The 21,677-nt window shown below is 38.4% G+C and overlaps 1 protein-coding gene across 4 annotated transcripts in view; it reads left to right on the plus strand.

The window, feature by feature from the left end:
* agrn (agrin) overlaps positions 1 to 21,677 on the plus strand; it is a 278,848-nt gene that overhangs the window by 136,209 nt on the left and 120,962 nt on the right. For all 4 annotated transcript variants that reach the window (XM_025004894.2, XM_017411271.3, XM_025004895.2 and 1 more), the window contains one exon: positions 18,922 to 19,137. In XM_025004894.2, the coding sequence (XP_024860662.1) occupies positions 18,922 to 19,137 (216 nt within the window). The remainder of the gene's footprint in view (positions 1 to 18,921; positions 19,138 to 21,677) is intronic.

Here is a 21,677-nt window from a genome sequence, read left to right on the forward strand (position 1 = left end):
CATCAAAATTAAACGAAATAAACATTTGAAATATATGAGTTTGTATGTAATGTATGAATATAATATACAAGTTTCACTTTTTAAATGGAATTACTGAAATCAATCTACTTTTTCATGATATTCTAATTTTATGACCAGCACCTGTATGTGATTACGATCACACGTTGCTGAAGGTGAAAGCTTTCAAAACATATTCTGAACAATAACACATCTCATGAGTTGTGGCTGTGGGGGCCATCTTGAATGAAAACGTGAAAGGTGGAGGACGATATGCATTCCTTCAAGGGTTGCTAGGCCTTTAGTTAAAGTATTATATTTATGGGCAACCAGCATTATGAGCTTCATAAATGATGGTGTCAATCATTGAAAATTGGTATGTTCTCATTGTATAAGCTCCAGCTCTAAACTTGATTATGCAGGATGTTAAAAAACTTTACACTCACACTTGTATTAAAACCACAGAAATTATTATTTATTAATAAACTGGTTTTATTTTAGTGTCTAAAATTGGGTGCAAAACGTCTATTTCAAGTTGGTTTTTAATTAAAAAATCCGTAAGATGTTTACATTTTGACAGATTTTAGAGCAAAAAGGTCTGCCACTAGCCTGCTAACTACATTTTAAATTTACGGTTGCATTCTGGTGGATCTCTGACATTTTGTTCAGGTTTTAAATGTTAGCATGTACAGTGTGTGACTCTCCATACTGTAAGTGTTTGTACATGTTGATGTGTGTGTTCTGCAGTGGTGTGGGTCAGGACGGGCTAAACGTTCCAAAGTGAGGAAATGAAGACAAATGAACGGAGATGAGCTAAATGAGTCTTCCAGTCAGCTTCATATTACTTACTGCCCAACCCCCCCACCACTTCACACCCCCAACCATTCTCCTGCATTTTCTTTCTATTTATTTTTTAATTCCCCCCTTTGCGCCCTGAGAAAATATTACAAAGCCACATAGAAGGACTCCCGGCACGGTAATGAAAAGCGCAAAAGCATGGCACTTTTTGTGCTACTTTCGTGTCACCGGCAATTAATTCTGCAGCAAAGCCTGTGGTGCTATAATACTAATGCTAAAGGCAGCAGTGCATGAACACTGACTATAAATTTAAATCAACGCCAGGGACTTTCTCCCTCTCTGTCCCTTATATTTAACTATTGACTCCCAGTGTGTGTGTGTGTGTGTGTGTGTGCTTGTAGCCCTTGAGGCACCTCAGTGAAAAAGTTCAGGTTGATGGATAGGCATCAGACACCACACTTTGATTTTCTGAAAATAACACAATCAAATGCTACATTCACCTTTCAGGGCTATTAACAGACAGAGGCTGTGATAAAAGTGCAGAATTGTTTGCGTGGGTGTTTCTCGTTGGTGTGTGTTCGTCGGCGTGCGTAGACGGCGCTGCGAATGAAGCGGAGGATTCTGAAACACAGATGGCTTTCTAATAAGCTCCATTTGCTTCTTCAGTTACTCTTCGGACTGTTGCACAAGCAGCATGTAAACTAAGAAGGAGGCAGAGGGAGCAGATGAGGTCACCTTTTATAATGATGTTGTGACACCCTCTCCGTTCCCCCAACTTCTTAGAAATGTTCCCTCTGATTGGCTACGTGGGACGCCACTGAAAAGAGAGGGAGGGGAGAAGGGAATGAAGTGATTTGTGGCTGTATCGATCGACAGGTCAGAGCTATTGATAAAGAGGAGGAGGGGAGGGAAAGCGAGGCGGGGATGATGTAGTCATTGTCTGGGAGGGAGAACAACAAGGAATGGATCCCCCAAAGGCTTTTGGGGTTCATTGTGAATGGATGCAAACTAGGACACTGTTTCATCATCCTCTCATATTGGAAAGAATTCGATATTTCCCCCAGGAGTTTCTCAGCTGGGAACATTATTATTAATCTAAGTTTTAGATGTGAAGATAAAACCCTTTACCCCCAGATCTCAAATTTGCCTCTGAAAGGAGACGGGAAGATGGATCCCACATTCTGTTTTTACCTCTTCCATATGTTTGTTCTAATAGTAACAAGCCTTTTCCCTTTCCACGGGATATACTTTAGCTTTAAAATAGTTTTTTTCTTCTCCAACTATCCTGAATTCATTCCAGTAACAATGGCAGTGTGTCTATGGGCACGTCTTTGTGATCAGGCCTAGCAATAAGGACCATATGGAGGGGGTCGCTTTCCTTTTATCCAGTGCAAACCAGCTCAGCACTCGAGAGCTGCAGCTTCCTGGCTCGCCTTCCAAGCTCCCGCCAGGTTGTCTCTGAGTCTCATCCTGCTGCCATCTGCTACTGACTTGGGCTCCCTCCAGAAATGCTGGGGAAAAAAATGGAGCGTCCTCTCCTTTCCGTAGCGGGAGCCAGCATGGAGGCCCAGTTTTCTCTCTGTCTCTTCACTTTAAAGGCAACTGCATGTGGCTTAAGTTGACTTTGGCAGCTATGACCAGTAACACCGATTTCTGTTTATGTGTTAATAAGCGTTGTAGTGAACCCATGGTTTTTAAAAGTAACATGAAGTGGTCACATGGTCGAATTATGACAGATCTTTCAATCAGATCTCTTTGTATTTCACTGCAGAAGTAATATTGCTGTGTCGTATAAGAAAAACAAGCGTTGCTCTATTTATATTCCATGGATTTGCTGAATCTTATAAATGCAGGATTTTGAAATAACTTGGGTGCTTCAAAATGGTTCATTTCTGTTAATTTAAAAGTGGAAAAACATAATTTCCTACTTATTACTAGTGTGGGTGTTGGGGAAATGTAGGGAATCAGGCTGTAATCAGGCATACGAGCAGCTTCTGAAATGAGTGTTGAATGTGATTTTGAAGTACTGTTTTTTCTATAGCACATAAATGAGGAAAAATACTTTTGTTCCTGCGGCTCTTGTGCTGAATTTGCTTTTTAGAGAACAGTATGTGCTGTCGTAATGGCTTGTTACTAAAAATGATGTGTTTGTATAAAAAAGGTTTACTTACATTACTCAATTGTAAACCTATCATGCTCGCTAGAAATTTGTTTATTAAATTATTGGGTTGCAGAAATGTAATGTAACAGTTTGTTTTTTTGTGTCCTCAGTTTGATGCAGGCTGGGTAGCAATATTAATCTATATTCCCCCCCTTCCACCCCCAATTTGTGTCATACAAAGAAATACTTCTAGTTAGTATCATTTTATTCCAAGCAGCAGACAGGAAGGTATACAAGGATTTACTAACTTTATCAAAAAAAAAAAGCTGGCAGGCAGAACCAAACATATAAAACCAGGACTGACAAGGAGGAAACAACATGGATGTAGCAGCTGAGATAAGAAACTAAACACTATTTTTACCGGGAGTGGTGATTTGGTAGTGACACAGCTGGGCTGATTAGCAGAATGAAGAACAGGTGGGAGACAGAGCAGTGTCCTGGAGCTGAGGGGAAGCAATTGGCCAGCAACATGAAAACACTATATTACCAGAACAGACTAGTAACAGAAAACACAGATAAGAAAACTGAAAAGACTTGGAAATACAAGGAACTGAGGCAAAAAATTACATCAATAAAAACGCCACAGAAACCCAAAAACTGTGATAATAATGTGCTGTGTCAATCACAGAACCACATTCTGAGCAGCATTTTAGTATCTCATTATATTCACCTATATAGTGAATATAATAGTGCTGACGTCACATTCACAAGGGAGCTGTGGAAGAAGACAAAACTGATGACTGTCCATGCACCGTGGAGTTTTATAGGTTAAAATCTTTTGGTTTTGTTCTAAAAAGTTAGGAAATAATCTTATTAAGAGATAAATGTGATTTGAATGGCTTTGAACTGTGGTAGTCTCAAAATAATAATATAATTCTGATGTGTGAATGTTTTATCATTTTTACAGAAAGCCATCTGACAGCCCAGTGTGTGGCGTGGCTGCCTGTGTCTGCGTACAGAGCCAGTAAATGACATCCGAATTCAAAAACGTTACACATTAACTCAGTCAGAGCTGACCACTTGCAGTTGATTCACCTGACACGGATTACAAAAGACAGATCAGAACTGCTCCAACAAGCCCATAGTTTTACTTTCAGCATCACTGCAGAAACTTTCCTGTTCTTGCACACAACCTTGGCACCTTGGAACTGAAATCTTTCCGGAGAATTGTCTCAACAAGAACAAAAAAAAAAATAGTGAAAGGCACATTATAGTTTGGTATTGATTTGTAGTTCAAGTTTAATTTCCTTGTGTGAGATTAAAATATTGCCTTATTGATTAAAACGTTGCGAGGAAACTTGGTCGATCATCCGTACGATGCCAGGCTGGTGGGAGTGAAGAGCTGTAGATTCAGTTGTGATGGCGAACACCCACATAAAACTGGCCAAATGCATGAGGATAATGTTTGGAAAGTTCTCCTTTTTGTACACATGGAAAAACAAATAAAGCATAGCTCTACAACTCCGAACTGTTATGAAGTGTTTGCTATGAGGAGGCAGAACCCAGGCAGCTTCATGTAATTATAGAGCGCAGAGGCAGGTAAACACTTCACAGTAAGAGAATCTCTTTCAGTATTTATTATTGTCGGTGTCTTTAAGGTACATTCTGTGTGCTATAAACTTTTAGAAAGTCTTATCTTCTAAATAATTTAAAACTATCTACTCCTAATTTAATTTGGATTTATAACCTCTGGGATTAGCTCATAATCATGTGCAGCACTTTTCTCTGCTTTTTCCCAGAGTTTTTATTTCTGTTTTGTCATTTTTTTTTCTCTCTCTCTCTTTCTCTGGATAAGTGGAGTAGTGTGTAGTGCAGATGAAGCAGAGAAAATGTGTCTGAAGTGCTGTGCTGTGGAAACAGTGACAGAGAGGCGAGCTTTACCCTTTGCTCCTCCTCCTCCTCATGCATACCAAGTCTCCTTTTAAATGTATGAAGTGAGGAGGATTGCAACGCTGATGAAATATTTGATGATGGCAATGTGAAATGGAGTGAAAGAGAAAAAGAGCGTGTGAGCTCGAAGAAGAAAGCTGGCATGAAGAAGGTGGGATGACGTTGGCTTTCGGCTCGCTGTGTGTTTGCAGGCAGTGTGAGGAAATGAATCGTCCCTCGGATTCCCACTCATCGCCTTCTTGAAATTAACAAGCCTAAAAATACATGCACCATGTGTTGCGTATGCGTAATGTAAAAATTAAGACTTTGTGCAAAAAACTCTAAAGCGGGTTTCTTGTAGGTGAAGGTAGGGTCAGACCTCAGCCTTGAAAAACAAAAGAGGTTTCCCTCATCATAATGCTGCCATACCAAGAGATTTAAATTTAGTGGCTGTGCACTGGCAACCATGCTAGATGGGTTTTTTTTCTTCATGTATATTGCAGACTGGCTGTAATCTGCTCTCAGGAAGCATTTCTGTCTGTCTGCTGCTGAGTTTGTGGAGGATATGTGAGGTGACAGAATAAGGCTCTGTCACCACTTCTTTCATTATTGATAAGCAGGGACGAAGGAGGCTGGGAAAGTGCCCAGAAAAACAAAAACACTAAAATAAATAAATAAAAAACAACAATATTCTGAAGCTAAGATGGCTGTTTAAGCCAACACACAATTTGTTTCCATTCATGATACATTAAGAAGACTATAGTCCGATCCTATTTCACTTCCTTCCCACCCTTCTTAGCCCTACATTTGTTTTCCTGCAGGGGTGTTGGGATTTCCACAGTTCTTTTGTGATGTAGGAGAAGGTGAAGTGGTAGATTTTTCAGAGCTACACTTGAAACAAACCGGTGTAAGCTTCACTTATGAATGTAAGGATCTTTCTCTTTTCAAAACAGCTTTTTTGGCACAAAAACCCATTTTAATGTTTGATATATTCCATTTGGTGTCAAGGGATGGCCAGTGTTTTTTGAATATTTGAAGTGTAGTTAAAATGAACAAATTCAAAGAATCAATGCAACCGTAAAAGTTGATTTCTTTGGTTTTTATTTGTTTATTTTTTACTAACCATCCTCCTGGGGAAAAAAAAAAAAACAACTCAGAGTGCGTCAGGGTCTGTTTTTACCATTACAGATTACAGTGGAAACTACGGTCACAGGTGAGCTGAGCTTTACTGCCAGGATACATTCATCCCTGTCCATTTCTATCCATTAGACAGGTGAAAACGAAGGAATATAAAGTTCACTGGCTGCCAGAATTAGCTACAGCACATGTTTCTGCATCTGAAGCCTGTTTCACTTCTGTAAACTATCATTCACTGCGAGTCACGATTATGTGGAAACAGTCATTTTCTTTAAGCACAAATATGAGACATGCAACATTTGGAATATTCAAAGAAAAATAAAACAAATACGGAGAAAATTGAAGTGTTTTAACTCATTTTACCTTATTGTCAAATATGTAAAGCATAAACAAAGCGAAAATATTTAACTGTAATAAAATTATTGTCACAACCATTGGTACATAGCAGTAATAATCCTATAAGGGCCAAAGTATAAGGACCTGCTATTCCTTGTTATCTCTGAAAAATAGGCATGATTGTAAGGGTCCAACATAAGGAGCACTAATATTTGTCCATTTAGCAATTCCAAGCATTGTTATAGTCAATTTTTAAAAATCTATCTTTACAATAATTTGACAGAGAAAACATCCACATTGTTAGATAATGGCCAGCTCACCATTACAAGGTTGTATTTTCCTCATAGATTTCACATGTATATTTCTCCCATATCAATCATAATTATTTTTTTTGCTATTATCAAAATGTTTTTTGTTGCTATTATTGTAAAAGATGTGGTCTGCCTGAGCAAGGTCAGTGATTGTTTCATTGCATTTTATAATTATAGGTTAAACTGTACCCACTGATTAACCTGCATTAAGGCCTTTATTGAACCCCTTAATGTAGGAGGATGCTATTTTCCAGGCTAAATCTAGAGGTTACTAATAAATCATGATGTGCAGAATCTATAATAAATAACCTCTGTATTAAGGCCAGATCACAGGCTTACTGCACCTCCACATTACACACAGCCCTGAGGTTGAGTATAAAATATGTTTTTTTTTAAAGCTCTCTCAACAAGGTCTCAGTCTAATTGCTTTGGCAATCACTGGGTTCTCATACAGCCAAACAAAGTGAACAAAGCAGAGAACTGCTCCGGGCTCTGAAATAACTTCTCCCATCCAAGTAGGTGTGAAAAATGCATTTGCTCTAAAATAAATAACTAAATAAATAAAAATGGAACAAGAGGTGGAACCAGTGCATGCAAACTTAATAGATAGAGGGAAACAAGGAGAGATGTGTACTGGATAGTGCTTCACTTTGATGAAAGATAGCTGATGGAAAACATGTTTCAGCAGAAAAAAAAGACTTAACTAGATTGTTTTCGAGTCATTTATTAGATTATCAGATATGTTCTTTGTATCTTCAGATAAAAAGAGCCACATTAATATTCAGATACTATTAAATGCTCTAGTCTGTCCTGTCTTACATGGAGCCAAAAACAGATCTTTGATTTATGCTAATATATTATTTTTACCTGCTTTAGAGTGTCCTGAAATGTTGCCTGTAAAACTGCGTATTTGTCTACATAGTAGTGGAGGAATAAAAATGTAAAAAATTCGAGATAACTGTTTTTTATATGCCTGTTTTCTTTTGTAAAGAGCAAAGTTGACGGAACATGATTACTACGTTTTAACCTTTTTTGTCTAACTGTCATCAACTGCAACAAACATTAAAAACAGAAATGTTCTTACACACTGTCTGCTTTGGATGAGGCTCGATCTGGATTGTATGGCTTCGCAATCAACAGTAAAATGCCACCTTTTATACTCACTTTTCTCCTTAAAAGCCATTTTCGAACACGATGTGCAACATCACTTCAGTGAGACTTTCTTGTAATAGAAATTGTAGGATAGTTACAATTTGCAAAGGCACGTAGCATTTTTGGAGTTGTGAAAATGGTGTAATTTTACAATTTTTATCATGTTGGATAGTTTTCAATGAATGTAAAATGTCGGTGAGGTACAAATTTAAAAAGTAATTGTAGCCATGAATTGATTTAAAGCTTAGAAGTGTAATAATTTAGCATTTTTTTAGCCTTTATTATGAAACCTCTGTGTTTTTGAGCTACAGACCAGGGTAGCAGTTTTAGAACCAAACCACCCTGATGCACTGATGCTTTAAAAGTTTTAGAAACTGTGGTTTAAAACTTTACCTTTAAATACCCCCAAAAACCAGCTTTAGTTTTAGTTGTGGCTACAAATGTTATGTTCGGGGGCATTTGCAGAATTATGAACTAAATAACAAAAACATTATCGCCCTCCATCAACAGGCAGCAACATGTCATGTTTAAGTGTGTGTGCATTTCTATGAAACTTGCTGAAAGTAATTGTTGGATATAGGTCTACAATTGATTAAATTTTAAGGTCAACTCCACTCAAGATGGCTGCCACAGCCAACTGTCTGATAAAAACACAAAAAAGTTCTAACTCAGTCTATTTTACAGATATTAATCTGAATCCTAGTGTGGTAGCAACTGAGACTTATTCACAACACTTATTCTGAGCAGTAACAGATTACCTAAGATGTTTGTTTAAAATTTTGCCATTAACTGTTTGGAGTCAACTTTGTATGTCTGTTAGCAAAACATCTTATAAACCACTGGACAAATTTAAATGAAACTTTCAGGAAATCATTTTTTAATGTCCATCTATGATTATCTAAAGTTTGGAGTCAACCTGATTCAAGATGGCTGCCACAGGCAATCAACAAAATGTTTATATCTCAGTCAGTTTTACAGATACTGAGCTAAAGTTTGATGTGGTAGTAGCTGAGAGTCATTAACAACACAGACATCTCGTGATATCGCAAGAGATTTCACTGCACGTTATATTCAAGGTTTGATTATAACTCCATCATTTCTCAAGTTTTTATATTTACATATGTAGTATTTTTTTTATATGTGCTTAACTAGTATAATTATATGTAATCTTAATTTTGTAGCTTTTCAATAACTTTAATGATCTCGCTCTAAAGGTTTTTAGTGGGTGTAAAAATGCCAGCATTTTTCCAATGAATTGAAACATTCCCCAAACTGGTAATAAAAAAAATGTTTTGGATACATGTTGAATACTTCCCTGTGCCATCACTGCAGCTTTTGTTGTGCGCATTGTGCGTTTACACTTAACACCAGTGGAACATCATTAAAATGATAAAAGTAACCACAGCCAAGGGAGACTAGAAATAGCAGTGACGAAATCTCAGAGCAGCAACAACTGTAATAGTTTTGAAGCACAAATAACAATAACAGCTAAAAAAATCAGACGATACACAGGCTGTTTGATTAGGTTTAAACGTACATCTCTTCTAGGCCTGGAATCTTTAGGCTCATCATGAGTCAATTAGGATTCAGAGGGCTGCGATGTGATTATAAAACGATTATCGTTGCATCTCAATGCATCAATAATCACACTTCAAATGAAGTCTTAAACATTGACTCTTTCAGACATAAAAGAAACAAAATATTAAGCTTTACACTGCAGTACAAAACAGTTTTCATTCAAACAAGAGTTTAAGAACTAAATGAACAAAACAGGAGTCAAAATGTTGACTAAATTATGGCCGACTTTTGTGTTCATGGCTTGGGAAACTGTATTCCAGGTTGTGGACATTATTTGTTGCCCACATCATGCCTGTCTCGGCTTGTTTTGTATCCACCCTGGCAGCCGCCCCCACATTTACGATTTGGACCAGTTTTTCAATAATTAATAACTATTGAGAAATCCTACGAACATTTGGAGACATTTTGGAGAATCTTTTGCAAATGTTGTTCTCCAACTAGTCTCCAACAGTTGCAGCTCATAAACCTACCTGTAGAAGTGGCAGTAACGACGATAAGTTTTTCTACTTTTCTGGTTAAAATTTTGTACCCAGTGTGGCTCTTGTCAACAGATTTTTTTTCTTTTAACTTCATAGAAACCAAAGTACTTCCAAATACTGTTTAAGTGCAGAAGATGCTGCTTGTTTGTCTGGTCTCAGCCGTGATTGGACCATAAACAGTCCAGGCCCTGCACTGCCACACTTCAGAGTTCCACCTTATTTTTTCTGAACAGGATGTTATTAACATTAAATGCTCAATTTGTGAAACATTAAAATGGCTTCAGAATTGTTTATGTCCGCATCAAGACGCATCGAAAAATAGATATTAACCCCCACCATGCATTTTGTTATATTTTTGGATTTTACCTTAGTGATTTCTCACACAGACACGAAATGGCAAAGAATAGTAAAAACGCTGCCTCTGCACGTAGATAAATGTGGAGCCTTTTTATCTTTTGTTCAGTAAACCCTGACGTCAGCCAAGATTTTTTTGTTTTGTTTTGTTTTTATCAATTTTACAATAGTCTTCAGAACATTTGCAGCTGATGAGGGTTCCTTTGATTTACTGTACTGGTTTGAAAAGGATACATCTGTAGAAAGTGTGTGTAGGGTGTGGGGGGGTTAAATTATGGATATTTTTCATCTGCCTGTTGTATTTCGTTCTAACCTACCCTCACCTCAGTATCTCTATCTCATACACTATTTCATTCAATGAAACAAGGTTTTTTTCCATCTCCCGCCTCCCCTCATCTCCCCATCTTCAATCACTCTGTCTCGAGCTTTAGCTCTCTTTTTTTAAGGCTTCTGCCGGTTCAGGGTGTGGAGTTTGGCAAATAAGTTTGTCCTGCATGTCAGGGTCCAGGTGCTCAGCTAATGTGAGAGCGTGTGTTGCATCGAGAAGGCGGGAAGGGAAGGAAATTGATTACTTCCTTTATGTGGAAGATGGGGGGAGGGGAAATACCATACTGTAGCAGCTTTTACACACACAAGCTCTGCTCTTACAAAGACACCATCTTCAAGTAAAGAACTGGTGCTTTTTTTTCTTTCTTCTCCTCAGTTTGTTCACTCTGCTTTTGCCTTGATAAGAACAGCGTGGGTAAAACAGCAGGACGAGAGCTAATTTGTTTTCTTTTCTCACTTTAAAGAGTCTCCATTTTTACCCCCTCCCTCCATCACTCTTTTTCTTTTCATTTAACTCGTTTAAAGAAGCAATTTCTCATTTTGAGCTGGTAAGGCTGGGTGGTCCTTTGTGAGCCGGCGTTTTCTTTATTTCACCCTGGGTGTTTTATGATTGCACCCAGATCAATAATTGACTGCATTTGTCCCCTGAGGGCCACTAACCAGAGATCAATAGAAGCCGTGTCGTGTTGATTTTTTTCCCCTCTCTGATATTTTACCAGGTGTGGCTACAGGTCACCGTGGTGTTTCTTTCTTTCCGCGCTCGGCACTGATTCCTTATATCACCTCTGTGCTCCTTTCTTTAGATAATCATAACAATGAGCAGGAAGTCTTAATCGATGCCGCACAGATCCACTGCTGTTCTCTCTTAAAAACATACAGTGTAACACCAGTGTTGCACATAGAGAAATCATTAGGTTTTTATTGCCCGCAATCGAAGGTGAAGGTGGAGCAATAATGTTAACAAAATATCTCATGAATCACTGAACAGATTTTAATGAAACTTTCAGAAAGTAGTCTTTGAATGAACAACTGATTAACTTCAAGATGGCTGCTGCAGCAAAGCAAGCTTAGACTACACAAAAATGGCTATTAAGCAACAAATTATGAAGATATTGAGGTAAAATTTGGCGTGGTAGTAGCTGAGACTGACCTCCAATGTATACCTTGAGTGCTAACTGGTTGTTTGAAATCTGTGTTTAAAACTTTGCCATCAACCAAGGGATTTATCTGTTTGTTAACAACACATCTGATGAAGTTTTCAGGAAGTATTCAATAGTTGTAGATCAACTAAATTTGGTGTGGCAGTAGCTGAGAGTCATCACAACACATTCTGAGATCAAGCAGTGTCGTATGAGATTGCACATTATTTTTTTTTTAAGATGTGACCAAAATAATTATGACCTACCTAAAGTCATAGGCAAAAACACTGGAATGAAAAGTAGTGGTCAATATGTATTCTTTCAAGAAATTTAAAATTAATTTAAGAAAAGATTCTGAAAGCAAAAAGTCTGAGCAGTAAGATCTAAACAGTATTTTTTTTAAAAAGAGTTTAATGTTGATGATATGAATTCATCCAGCAGCAGCATGTCTGTGTGTACGAGCCACCTGTGAGCATGGCGGAAAGTTTCCAATCCCAACCTGATGAGAGTCACTGCTCTGTGCCGATTGCATCACTGGCAGTCGCCATAGCAACCTGTCCCCTCACCGCGAAGGTCTTCTAGTGGAGCTCCGCTGATAGAGAGGCTAAAGCCCTCTTATGGGGAGAAGAAATGAGAAACAGAGAGAAAGAGGAGAGGGCTGTTAAAAGCCGCCCGGCTCGGGAGCACATCTGTATTACTTAGTGTCTGCTGCAAAGAAAGGGAGCCTTTATTAAGAAGGAAGGAGAAGACGTCCCGAAGGAGTGTTTCAGAGTAATGAATTTAAGCACATACAACATTAATGTGGTGTCGCCTCGGTGCCGCTGAGCTGCATCTCCCTCCATCATCTTTCCTTTCCTGATTTCCAGATAGCCAAAAGGCAGGTGATAATGTTTTTGCCCTTGCCTGTCTTAGTGTGCATAAAAACCCAAATATATCTACATCTCAGTCAATTTTACAGATACCGAGTTAAAATCTGGTGTGGTAGTAGCTGAGACTGATTCCCAGCATGTATTCTGAACATAAACATTGCATAAGAGCTTTGTTTAAAATGATGCCATTACTGTTCACAGGACACTTTGTTTGTCTGTTAGCAAAATATCTCATGAAGCACTTGATGGGATGTATGAAACTTAATGTTTTTATCTTGTTAACTTTTGGGGACAACACAATTCTAGATGGCTGTCACCGCTCACCTTAGAAAACACAAAAATGGCTGACATTAAGTCAGTTCTACAGATACAGACTGTGCTGATGTTTTGTACAACTGAAGCTGAAAGTCATTTCCAACACATACTCATTATGTGAAATATTCTATTAAAACTTAAGCATTAACTGATGGAGTCAGCGCTGTTCGTCTGTTAGCAAAATATCTCACGATTAAATTAAATGAAGCTTTCAGAAAGTAATCATTAGATGTACATCTTTGGTGTAAAAATAATTCAAGATGGCTGCCACAGCTAATCAACACTAGTCCACACATGGCTAAACTCTGTAACTCTTGTTATAACGACTACAATAAGTTTACAGATATTGATCCAGATTTTGAGGTGGTTGTAGCTGAGAGTCATTCGCAGCACATACTCTGAGTGTGACGTCTGGCGTAATTACATGATTTCACCACACGATTTTGCACAAAACGACTGTAACTCTATTCTCAAATTAGTCTAAAACTCCGGCATGAAAGGTGGCGGGCGATGTTCATGCTTTTAAAGAGTGCCAGGCCTTTATTTTGAACTTGGTTTGCCGTTTGTGCATCACTGCCCCGGCCTGCCCTGGTAATTCAGCCGCTGTTCTTGTCGCCAATGTAAAGTTCAAAAATGTTAATTATTCATGCACACCTTTTCCTCCTCTCCATTGGCTTGTCACCACCTGAATCAGACTGAACTGCTGTGAAATAATTAAAAAACAAGCATGTATCCACTCCTTCCACAGAGAACGCCGTCCTCGTTCTAAAGTGGCCATTATGAGTTTGTAGAAGCGCCTGAACCGAGCGTTATTTGGTACGGACCCACTCGTGCTTCACACAACAATAAATTTCTTGCTATTTCACCTTGTTTCAGATAAATGTTACAGGGCTACAAAACAATGAAACTGAGAGTATTTCAGAACAAACACAGACTATGAGGACATTTTCTTTCCCCAGACTAGAAAGAACCCCAGAGCAGAAAAAAACTCTGTTTCAGGGGTGCAGGTATTGAGTTTATATTTGTCTCAATTCAAGACAATATAAATGTTCTTCAGTTAATAATCTATGGAATAAAATTAGTATCTTTCTTACATCCTCCAAAGAGCCCAATATGATTTTTAAACCTTCTTCCCTAACTGAATCCTCATTTAATACCATTCACACCGAAGACAAGAGGTGGTGTTTCTGTGTGTGTTTGCAAAATATTTCATGAACCATTGAATGGATTTAATGAAACTTTCAGAAATTTTTTATTGGGCATATATTTGAAACAAATTATTATTTGGAGTCAACCCAATCCAAGATGGCCTCTGCAGCTTATTTTCTTTAGGAGACACAAAAATGGCTATAACTATTTCACAAATATTGAGGTAAATTTAGTGTGGTAGTAGCTGAAAGTCATTCTTCACACACACTCTGAGGGCTGTCACATCTCATGTAATATTGGGTGATAGGATCACATAATGGCTACTCAGCGTAACATGATCTTAGTTTAAAACTCTGGCATGAAAGGTTACGGATGATATGCATTAATTCAAAGATTGTTAAACCTTTATTTGTAGATGTTCTGCAAATAAGCTTAAAAAAGAAGGAATGTACACATGTTCCTCGATCCACAAAAACTCAACATGTTTTCATGTTTTTTCTTCGACTGAATCCTGAAGCATCAGAACTGGCAAAAGTAGGTGGAAAATTGCCACAAGAGAACTATGCCACACTTTCTTTCAGCTCATAAAGCGTGACATTTTTTCACCGGGGCTTTAATCACAGCGGCACCATCCTCTTCCTTTCATAACCAGTTGATGCTCTGAGAGAATCCTTGAGGCTCTGACACCATATTTAATAGATGAGTCGTCCAAATACAAGAGAGCACGTTACCTGGAAAAGACGTTTGCCACGACAAGCCCAAACCGGACATGCTGCCTTTCCTTCCCAATGGGATTTTCTTCCTCTGCCTACAGTAGAGGAAAAAAAAAACCTGAACAAAGGTGGTGGAAGTAAGGCTCTTAATGTTGCAGAGGGAGATTACATTACACGGCTCAGTGAGTGAGCACACTTAAATATACACACATTCTTATTATTAAAAAATACATTTTCCAGAGAACTTTGCTGATTACGTTTATACTGAAATTGGCATAAATGGACTTACACAAGTTGTTTCCAGAAGCATTTACTGGCACTAGAAAGTGGTTTGTTATTATTTTCGACAATTTGTCAAGATTTAAAAAATCCCAACAGTAACACAATTATTGCCAATCTAACTTCTTGTCACTTTGGAAACATTTCATAGCAGTGCAGCAAATCACTATGGAACAAGAAGATTTGTGTTTTTTATTTCTCCAGCATTGGCACTGGGTACTTAAATGTGAAATTCTAAAGACTCAACATGTCTTTCCTTTTAAATTTTATAGAAAACTTCAAAATCCTTTATTTCTTTTTCAGTCTGCTATTGTTGATTATGCCACTATATAATTTGACAAGTACAGACATGAAATGAGGGCAAAAGGCTGCAGTTTGTGGACATGTATGAACAAATGTGACTTTCATTCCGCCTCGGTTTGAATCTGAGCACAATGTAAAATGTACATCATGATAACAAAGATTAGAGTTTGGAAAAGGTTTGAGTGAAGCTTCACCTCCTGATTCCAGCTGTTTGGCATCATATCTCACTGGGCTCGACTGTCAGAGACTAGTTGGTGGCTCAAACCTGACTCAGTATGGTGTAAAAATAAGCAAATTTTCTGTTGCAGTCTGACTGAATTCTCAGTATTTGCAACCAAGTGACCAGTGAGACTTTTTTTGAAAGTCATGGCTTATGTCTGTGTGCTTGCAAAACTATATTCTAGGCTGTGCACATAATTTCAGTACCCAGCTTAAATAACTGAAAATAGTGTTTATTTAAACAAACAATGCACAGCTGTAATTGAAAGTTGAGTGGAGATCACTCAGTCACTGTTTGTTGACTTAGGCCACAACACTTGGCAAGATTTATTCCACCTTACATGGAGCAGAATGATTGTGGAAACACACATTGCTGCACTGAAAGTTGCTTTTCTGTTACACATTTGACACCGCGGCACTTAGATTTCAATTGAAAACAATGTGAAACATATTAATTGGCCCCTATAACAACAGGGGAGACCCTGCAGCCCTTTTTTTAGCACGAGTTATAAAAAGTATCAGAAAATTGGATCAGGGTAGACTTGGCATACAGACATCTCTTTAGGCTCTTTTCATAAATTTAAAATCCACACAATTTTCTGAAGTGACACAGAGCAATCTTAGAAAGTCAAGCCTTATAGCTCCAGTGGAGTATAAGAATCGTTTTTTCTCATGGTAAGCACTCTTATCTGGTAATATCTATATAGGGGTTTGAGTGGTTTAACATTAAATCGGAATACACCTTCTATTTTAGCCTACTTTGTTGTTGTCGTGTATAAAAATGCAGCATAAGAATAATACTGTATGTAAATTGTTTCATATTGCTGTTTTAAAGCTCTCTGAACAGTTCACTGTTAGAGAAATTTATGGAAATCTAAAACAATTAGGTATGCAAAGCAGTTTCCACCATTTGAATAAAAATGTGCAACTAAATTCTCCTAAATTACTATGAACTGTTAAATTTGACCTGATTTGAGTATCTCAGTAGCTTGTGTGCATGTGAAGTGTAAAAAAAACACTTGTGATTAGTCTGTTTGTCATTTTGTAGAGCCAAAAGCAGTCATATAATATCCAACATTTAGGATTTGGGTGTTACAGAACCAGTGAGAAAAGCTGAATGTTATCTCATTTGTGGTGTTTGTAAAGCAATAGCATATCTGTCTCCGGGACATGTGAAACGGATCCTCGTCCATTTCCATTATTGTTCCTGCACTCCCAATGATCCACCTGTCAGTCAAACCAAGTCCGGGACAGCACGGTGGAGATTTATTTTCAACAAAGTTTTTGTTGGTGTAGTTTTGTTTTGAGCTATTACAGTAGATAACTCTGTTCGCATTAACTGCAAAAGTTGTAGTTGTGTTTTTTTTCTGGTCCAAAGAAATTGAAAGTGTCAAATGCGTGGATCAGTTCTCAGGTGCCAAGAGGGGCTTTCCTGAGAAAAAGTTTTCTCTGTAATAGTATGCAGTCAGTGTACTCGGTCCAGACTCTGCACTTGATACCTTCACTTTGACAGAGCCCCTCAGCTCCAGTGTCAGTCTTTTGTCAGTCAGCTAAGCTTGGGGCTAGTGGGAGATTTTCTTATGGAAAATCGCTGGAAGAATCTGGTTACACTGCATCACAATGTGATTATTATCATTTTCTTTATGATTTTTCTGTCTTTACATTATAATAGGGCTATTTGTTTTAAAAAAACAAAACAAAACTGACACATTTAGATCACACAGAGATTTTTGGGGACCAGCAAGCTCAGTTTTTCCTTTTTCTTTTTTTTTTTCCTATCATGCTATCAGACACGGACTTTCTTTCTTGTCTACATCTGACACAGTTCGATTAAATTTCACCTCTTGTCACACTGCTCGCACGGCTTCGTCTCTGAGCCTCATGCTGACACTCGTGCACAAACACACGGAAACAGCACACACAGCGCATGGTGTGAAGTGATGGCAGAGCAGGGGGGCAGGCATGACAAGGCCCCCATTCTAGCACCTGGCCACATGTACGTTTGAGGGCATACTGGTGTGTGTGTGTGTGAGAGAGAGAGAGAGAGAGAGAGAACGAGACTCCTAATGCTCTCAGAAACACACACACACACAGCCAGGAATACAAATGAATTCATGGGTAACTTTGCGCACACGCACACACACACTTCTTTCTCTCACAGTAGAAAAGAGAGTGAGCTCAGGTAGCTGTCAGCTGCTCCCCAACAGGGAACAGTGGGCAAGTCAAAAACAGCCTCCTCGCTTGTCACTCTGCACACACACACACACACACACAAAGACACACACATATAGGCACACACACTCAACAGAATGTGCTTCGATGTGGGGAAGGAAGAAAGAATGAGATGCCTTGGGCAGATGCTGGACCAGTTGTCTAAGCTGCATGAAGAGTTTGTGTATGTGTGTGGGTGTCTATCAGACTGTCTGCCTGTCCGTCCGGCACCTCAAAAGGCCACCTGCCAGTGAGCCCGGGTGGACATGCTGGCTTCCTTTTGGTTCTAACCTGTGAGCCAATGATAAGAAAAAGTTTGTGTGTTTTCACATGTGTATAAGTGTGTAAAAAAAAAGAAATACCTACAGAAGTAGCACTGGCTGCTTCTCGATCCAAGGAGATGTATTTTTGTTTCTTTTGACTGCTTTTGTCTATGGATTTCCAATGAGGTTGGCTACCTGTGAGAGCTCGCCACCTCTTTTAACGCCCCCAGTGGTGAGGCAAGGACATCACGCCAGCTGGCTGCCCCACAGCCCTCAGAGTGGGCGCAGAGCCACAGCAGCTGTAGCTGCCACAGTACGGGTCAATTACTCTCTAAGTTGATATTTTGTACACACAACATTACCACATACACATGAGTCCACTTCTTGTTTGCCCTGTGCATTCAGCTGCCTCTGACTATGTTTACAGTTTGCCGTTTCACACTCGATCAAAGCTGAGGTCTCAGTGGGAGCTTTAGGATCAAAGTCTTAGGAATTGTTGCTGCCTGACTTGCGAGGCCATGGAGTGTTTGGCTAACCTTAGTGTGCCTCTGTGTCACCGTCTCTTCAATGTTTCCCTGAACAGGGAATCATTAATATTTTTGAAGAATCTTCAGAGGACAAAAAATGCTCTGTCCACAAGACCATGGATTCTTTATCGGCCTGCTACCTGGCTTTGCTTTTTCTCCCTAGTAAATGGCTTATATTAGAAATAATGTGTTCAGATAATGCTATTCACTGTTAGAATATTAATTCTGCTTTAACTAATAAGAACTTTCTAAGATGAGGAAGAAAAAAAACCTCTATTGGATGAAATTTGGGCTGATAAGGTGTTTCATTGAAATATGTACTGAATAGGATTTGGTTCGAACAATACAATAACAAAAATTATCTTTTAAATTAAATATTTTTTTTACACTATTCCTCACTTTTAATCTATTCTCCTTTGTTTTCCTCTCATTTAGGCTGTCGAGGAATGCTGTGTGGCTTTGGCGCTGTGTGTGAGCGCGACCCAACAGACCCGGCCAAGGGAGAGTGTGTCTGCAAGAGAGTGGAGTGTCCGTTGCTGGTGGCTCCTGTGTGCGGCTCAGATTCGTCCACCTACTCCAACGAGTGTGAGCTGGAGAAAGCCCAGTGCAGCATGCAGCGACGGATCAAGGTGCTCCGCAAGGGCCCCTGCTGTAAGTCCAGTCACCTGAACACTAACCGGATTCATTAAGGCTTTCATAAACACGGAGTGAAAATGTACATTTGAGCAAATCACATTAACAGTACGATATGATGCAACGTGATATGAGACAATACAAAACAATATAATACAACACAACACAGTGATACAATATGATACAAGAAAATACAAATGCAATGCAATTGATACAATGCATTACAATATAATAACATGTGGTACAATATGATAGAATATGGTATGACGTGATATATGACAGATTTGTCAAACTAGTCACTGTAGTCAGATGTGGTGCTGCATGTTTTTCACAAAAGCCATCTAAATTTTTTAATACTTTAGTCACAGTATGGTTTGTCTTTGTCCTATTCCTTTTTACAACATGAAATAAACATGAAAATAAAGCCCAAGGATGTTGGTAAAAGTATGTCAAGTTGAAGTTTAACATTTAGTTTGTATGCTCATGGTGAAGGGAAGAGTACTTATGTGATCAGCATAATTCCAAAAAGTCAATACAACCTGTTACCATTAGTATGTAGAGGGTTTGGATGTTTTGAGAGATCAGATTAGCTCCTTTTGATCCAAAGAAGATCGATCCAAGAAAGACTAAGTAATTTGATGTTATACAGACACTTGCCATTAATCTGCTCTGAGAGGTAAATGTAAACACTGAAGTTTAGTTTTCTAAATGGCTATAAGGCTTGCAGAATGTCCTCCAAGGTTGAAGATTTGCCATTTAAATAATTTTGGGAACGCAAACTAAAATGAATTTTAGGATTAAACGGAAAGCTAGAATTCTTTTAACTGACACCAAATTGCTTGCTATTGTTAAGTAAATGGATTTCTATTACTTTCTGTCCTTATACAACAAGCTTTGCCTTTTCATCTTTATCCCAAAATAAAAAAAACATGTTCCTATTATGTCCATTCCATTGTCCATTCAGTATGGCTCAAGCCCCAGTTCTTAAGCACCACCTGCATCCTCCTGAACAAAATGTGTGCTACTTACTGCTCCCACTGGAAGCCATCTAACCTATTTTACCCTGTAGCCCCTGGTTGGTGTCTATTGCATTTCTTTAGCAAAGCCCATCAAAATCCAAGGCTCCAAGGAGCTGAATCCTGACAAAGCTGTAGCATTGCAGCAACCCCAGTAATAACTTCAGTGTTTTGTCAGCATTGTTCCTCCCTGTCAGTGTGGCCCCTCTGCTAATTCCTGGGGTCTGGTTACATTGCAGACTTGAACCTGGCACTAATAACAATCTTGGTGACTGCCCACGACTGGCAGAGGGGAAATAAATGGATAAAAAAGACTAAGAAAGGCTAGGAGGAACACAAGGTACAGCAAAGAAAAAAAAGGAAAAATACATTTTGATGAAAGAAGGTGTAATTTTAAAAGGGAAAAGAGGGCATCTAAGAGCATCTGAGTGAAGAACTGAGAGGAGTGAGGTGAACAAATTTCAGCAGCTGAGAAAATCCAGAGAGAATAAGTGCTTTAATGATGGCTTATGAAGGGTTAAGGCCAGTAGGATAATTATATCCTGCAACAATAGAAGATAGTCTTGTAGGGAAAAAACGTGCAAAATAATCAAATGATACTAATTATAGTATTGCTGATATTAGGTTTATGCTTAACACCTGAACAGGCTTCTTTACTTGTCTGTTGATATCTGCGTCAGAAAAAGATTCATTTTCTCGCCTCTCTTGTCTGAATTAAACAAAGTCAAACAGAACTGATTCTAATGACGGGTCATATTTGACATTTCCATGTACCTTCATTGTTCATGGACCTGTGTGCCTGTCTGCCTTTCAGAGAACATAGAGTTTTCTGTTGAACTTGGACACAGAGCCAGTTCCAAACAACTGGATTTCAGAGAAAAGTACAATAAATGTGAAAAGACTGAAGCTTGCAAACTAATCTGTTGTGTTTTAGCTCTGTTTAGGTCTCTCAAAGCGATATGCTTTCACTGTGATTATTAACACAATCATCACAATCAGTTCAAAGTGTCCCAGTTATCACATAATGACTTGAGAAAAGACTACTAATTAGGTTAACTTGTGGCAAATCAGCCTTCATCCATGACTGAAGTAAGAAATGTCATTCTTTAATTAGAATAATAAAATAAGAAACTTTTTAATATTCTGTCACAAGCACAAGACAATTACTCAGAAAATTTTAGAAATACAAAATTATTGAACAATAGTTCATGATATAGATTTTTGAAAAGTACAAACTTACAATTTATTTTTGACTAATTCTGATTATATCAGCAGAATAAAGCTCATCTGTGCTTAATTTTCAATGTCTGAATTAGCAAATTTATAATAGTTTTACTGTACAAAATAGAGAAGTTCTCCCCTCTGTTTTCATCTTTCAATGGCAAAGACAAGAGCTGTCTGAGAACATCGAAAGTGCTTTTAATCAAAATATTGTTATTCCAAAAGGCTGCATTCCAGCCTTGGTGCTAGAAAAAACAGACGAGAGGTTTGTGAGGGTTGTTGCAAACTTTGAAGAAAGAATCACAAAAAACATCTAAAGAT

Source organism: Kryptolebias marmoratus, linkage group LG8, assembly GCF_001649575.2.
Source record: "Kryptolebias marmoratus isolate JLee-2015 linkage group LG8, ASM164957v2, whole genome shotgun sequence".
Lineage (NCBI taxonomy): Eukaryota > Metazoa > Chordata > Actinopteri > Cyprinodontiformes > Rivulidae > Kryptolebias > Kryptolebias marmoratus.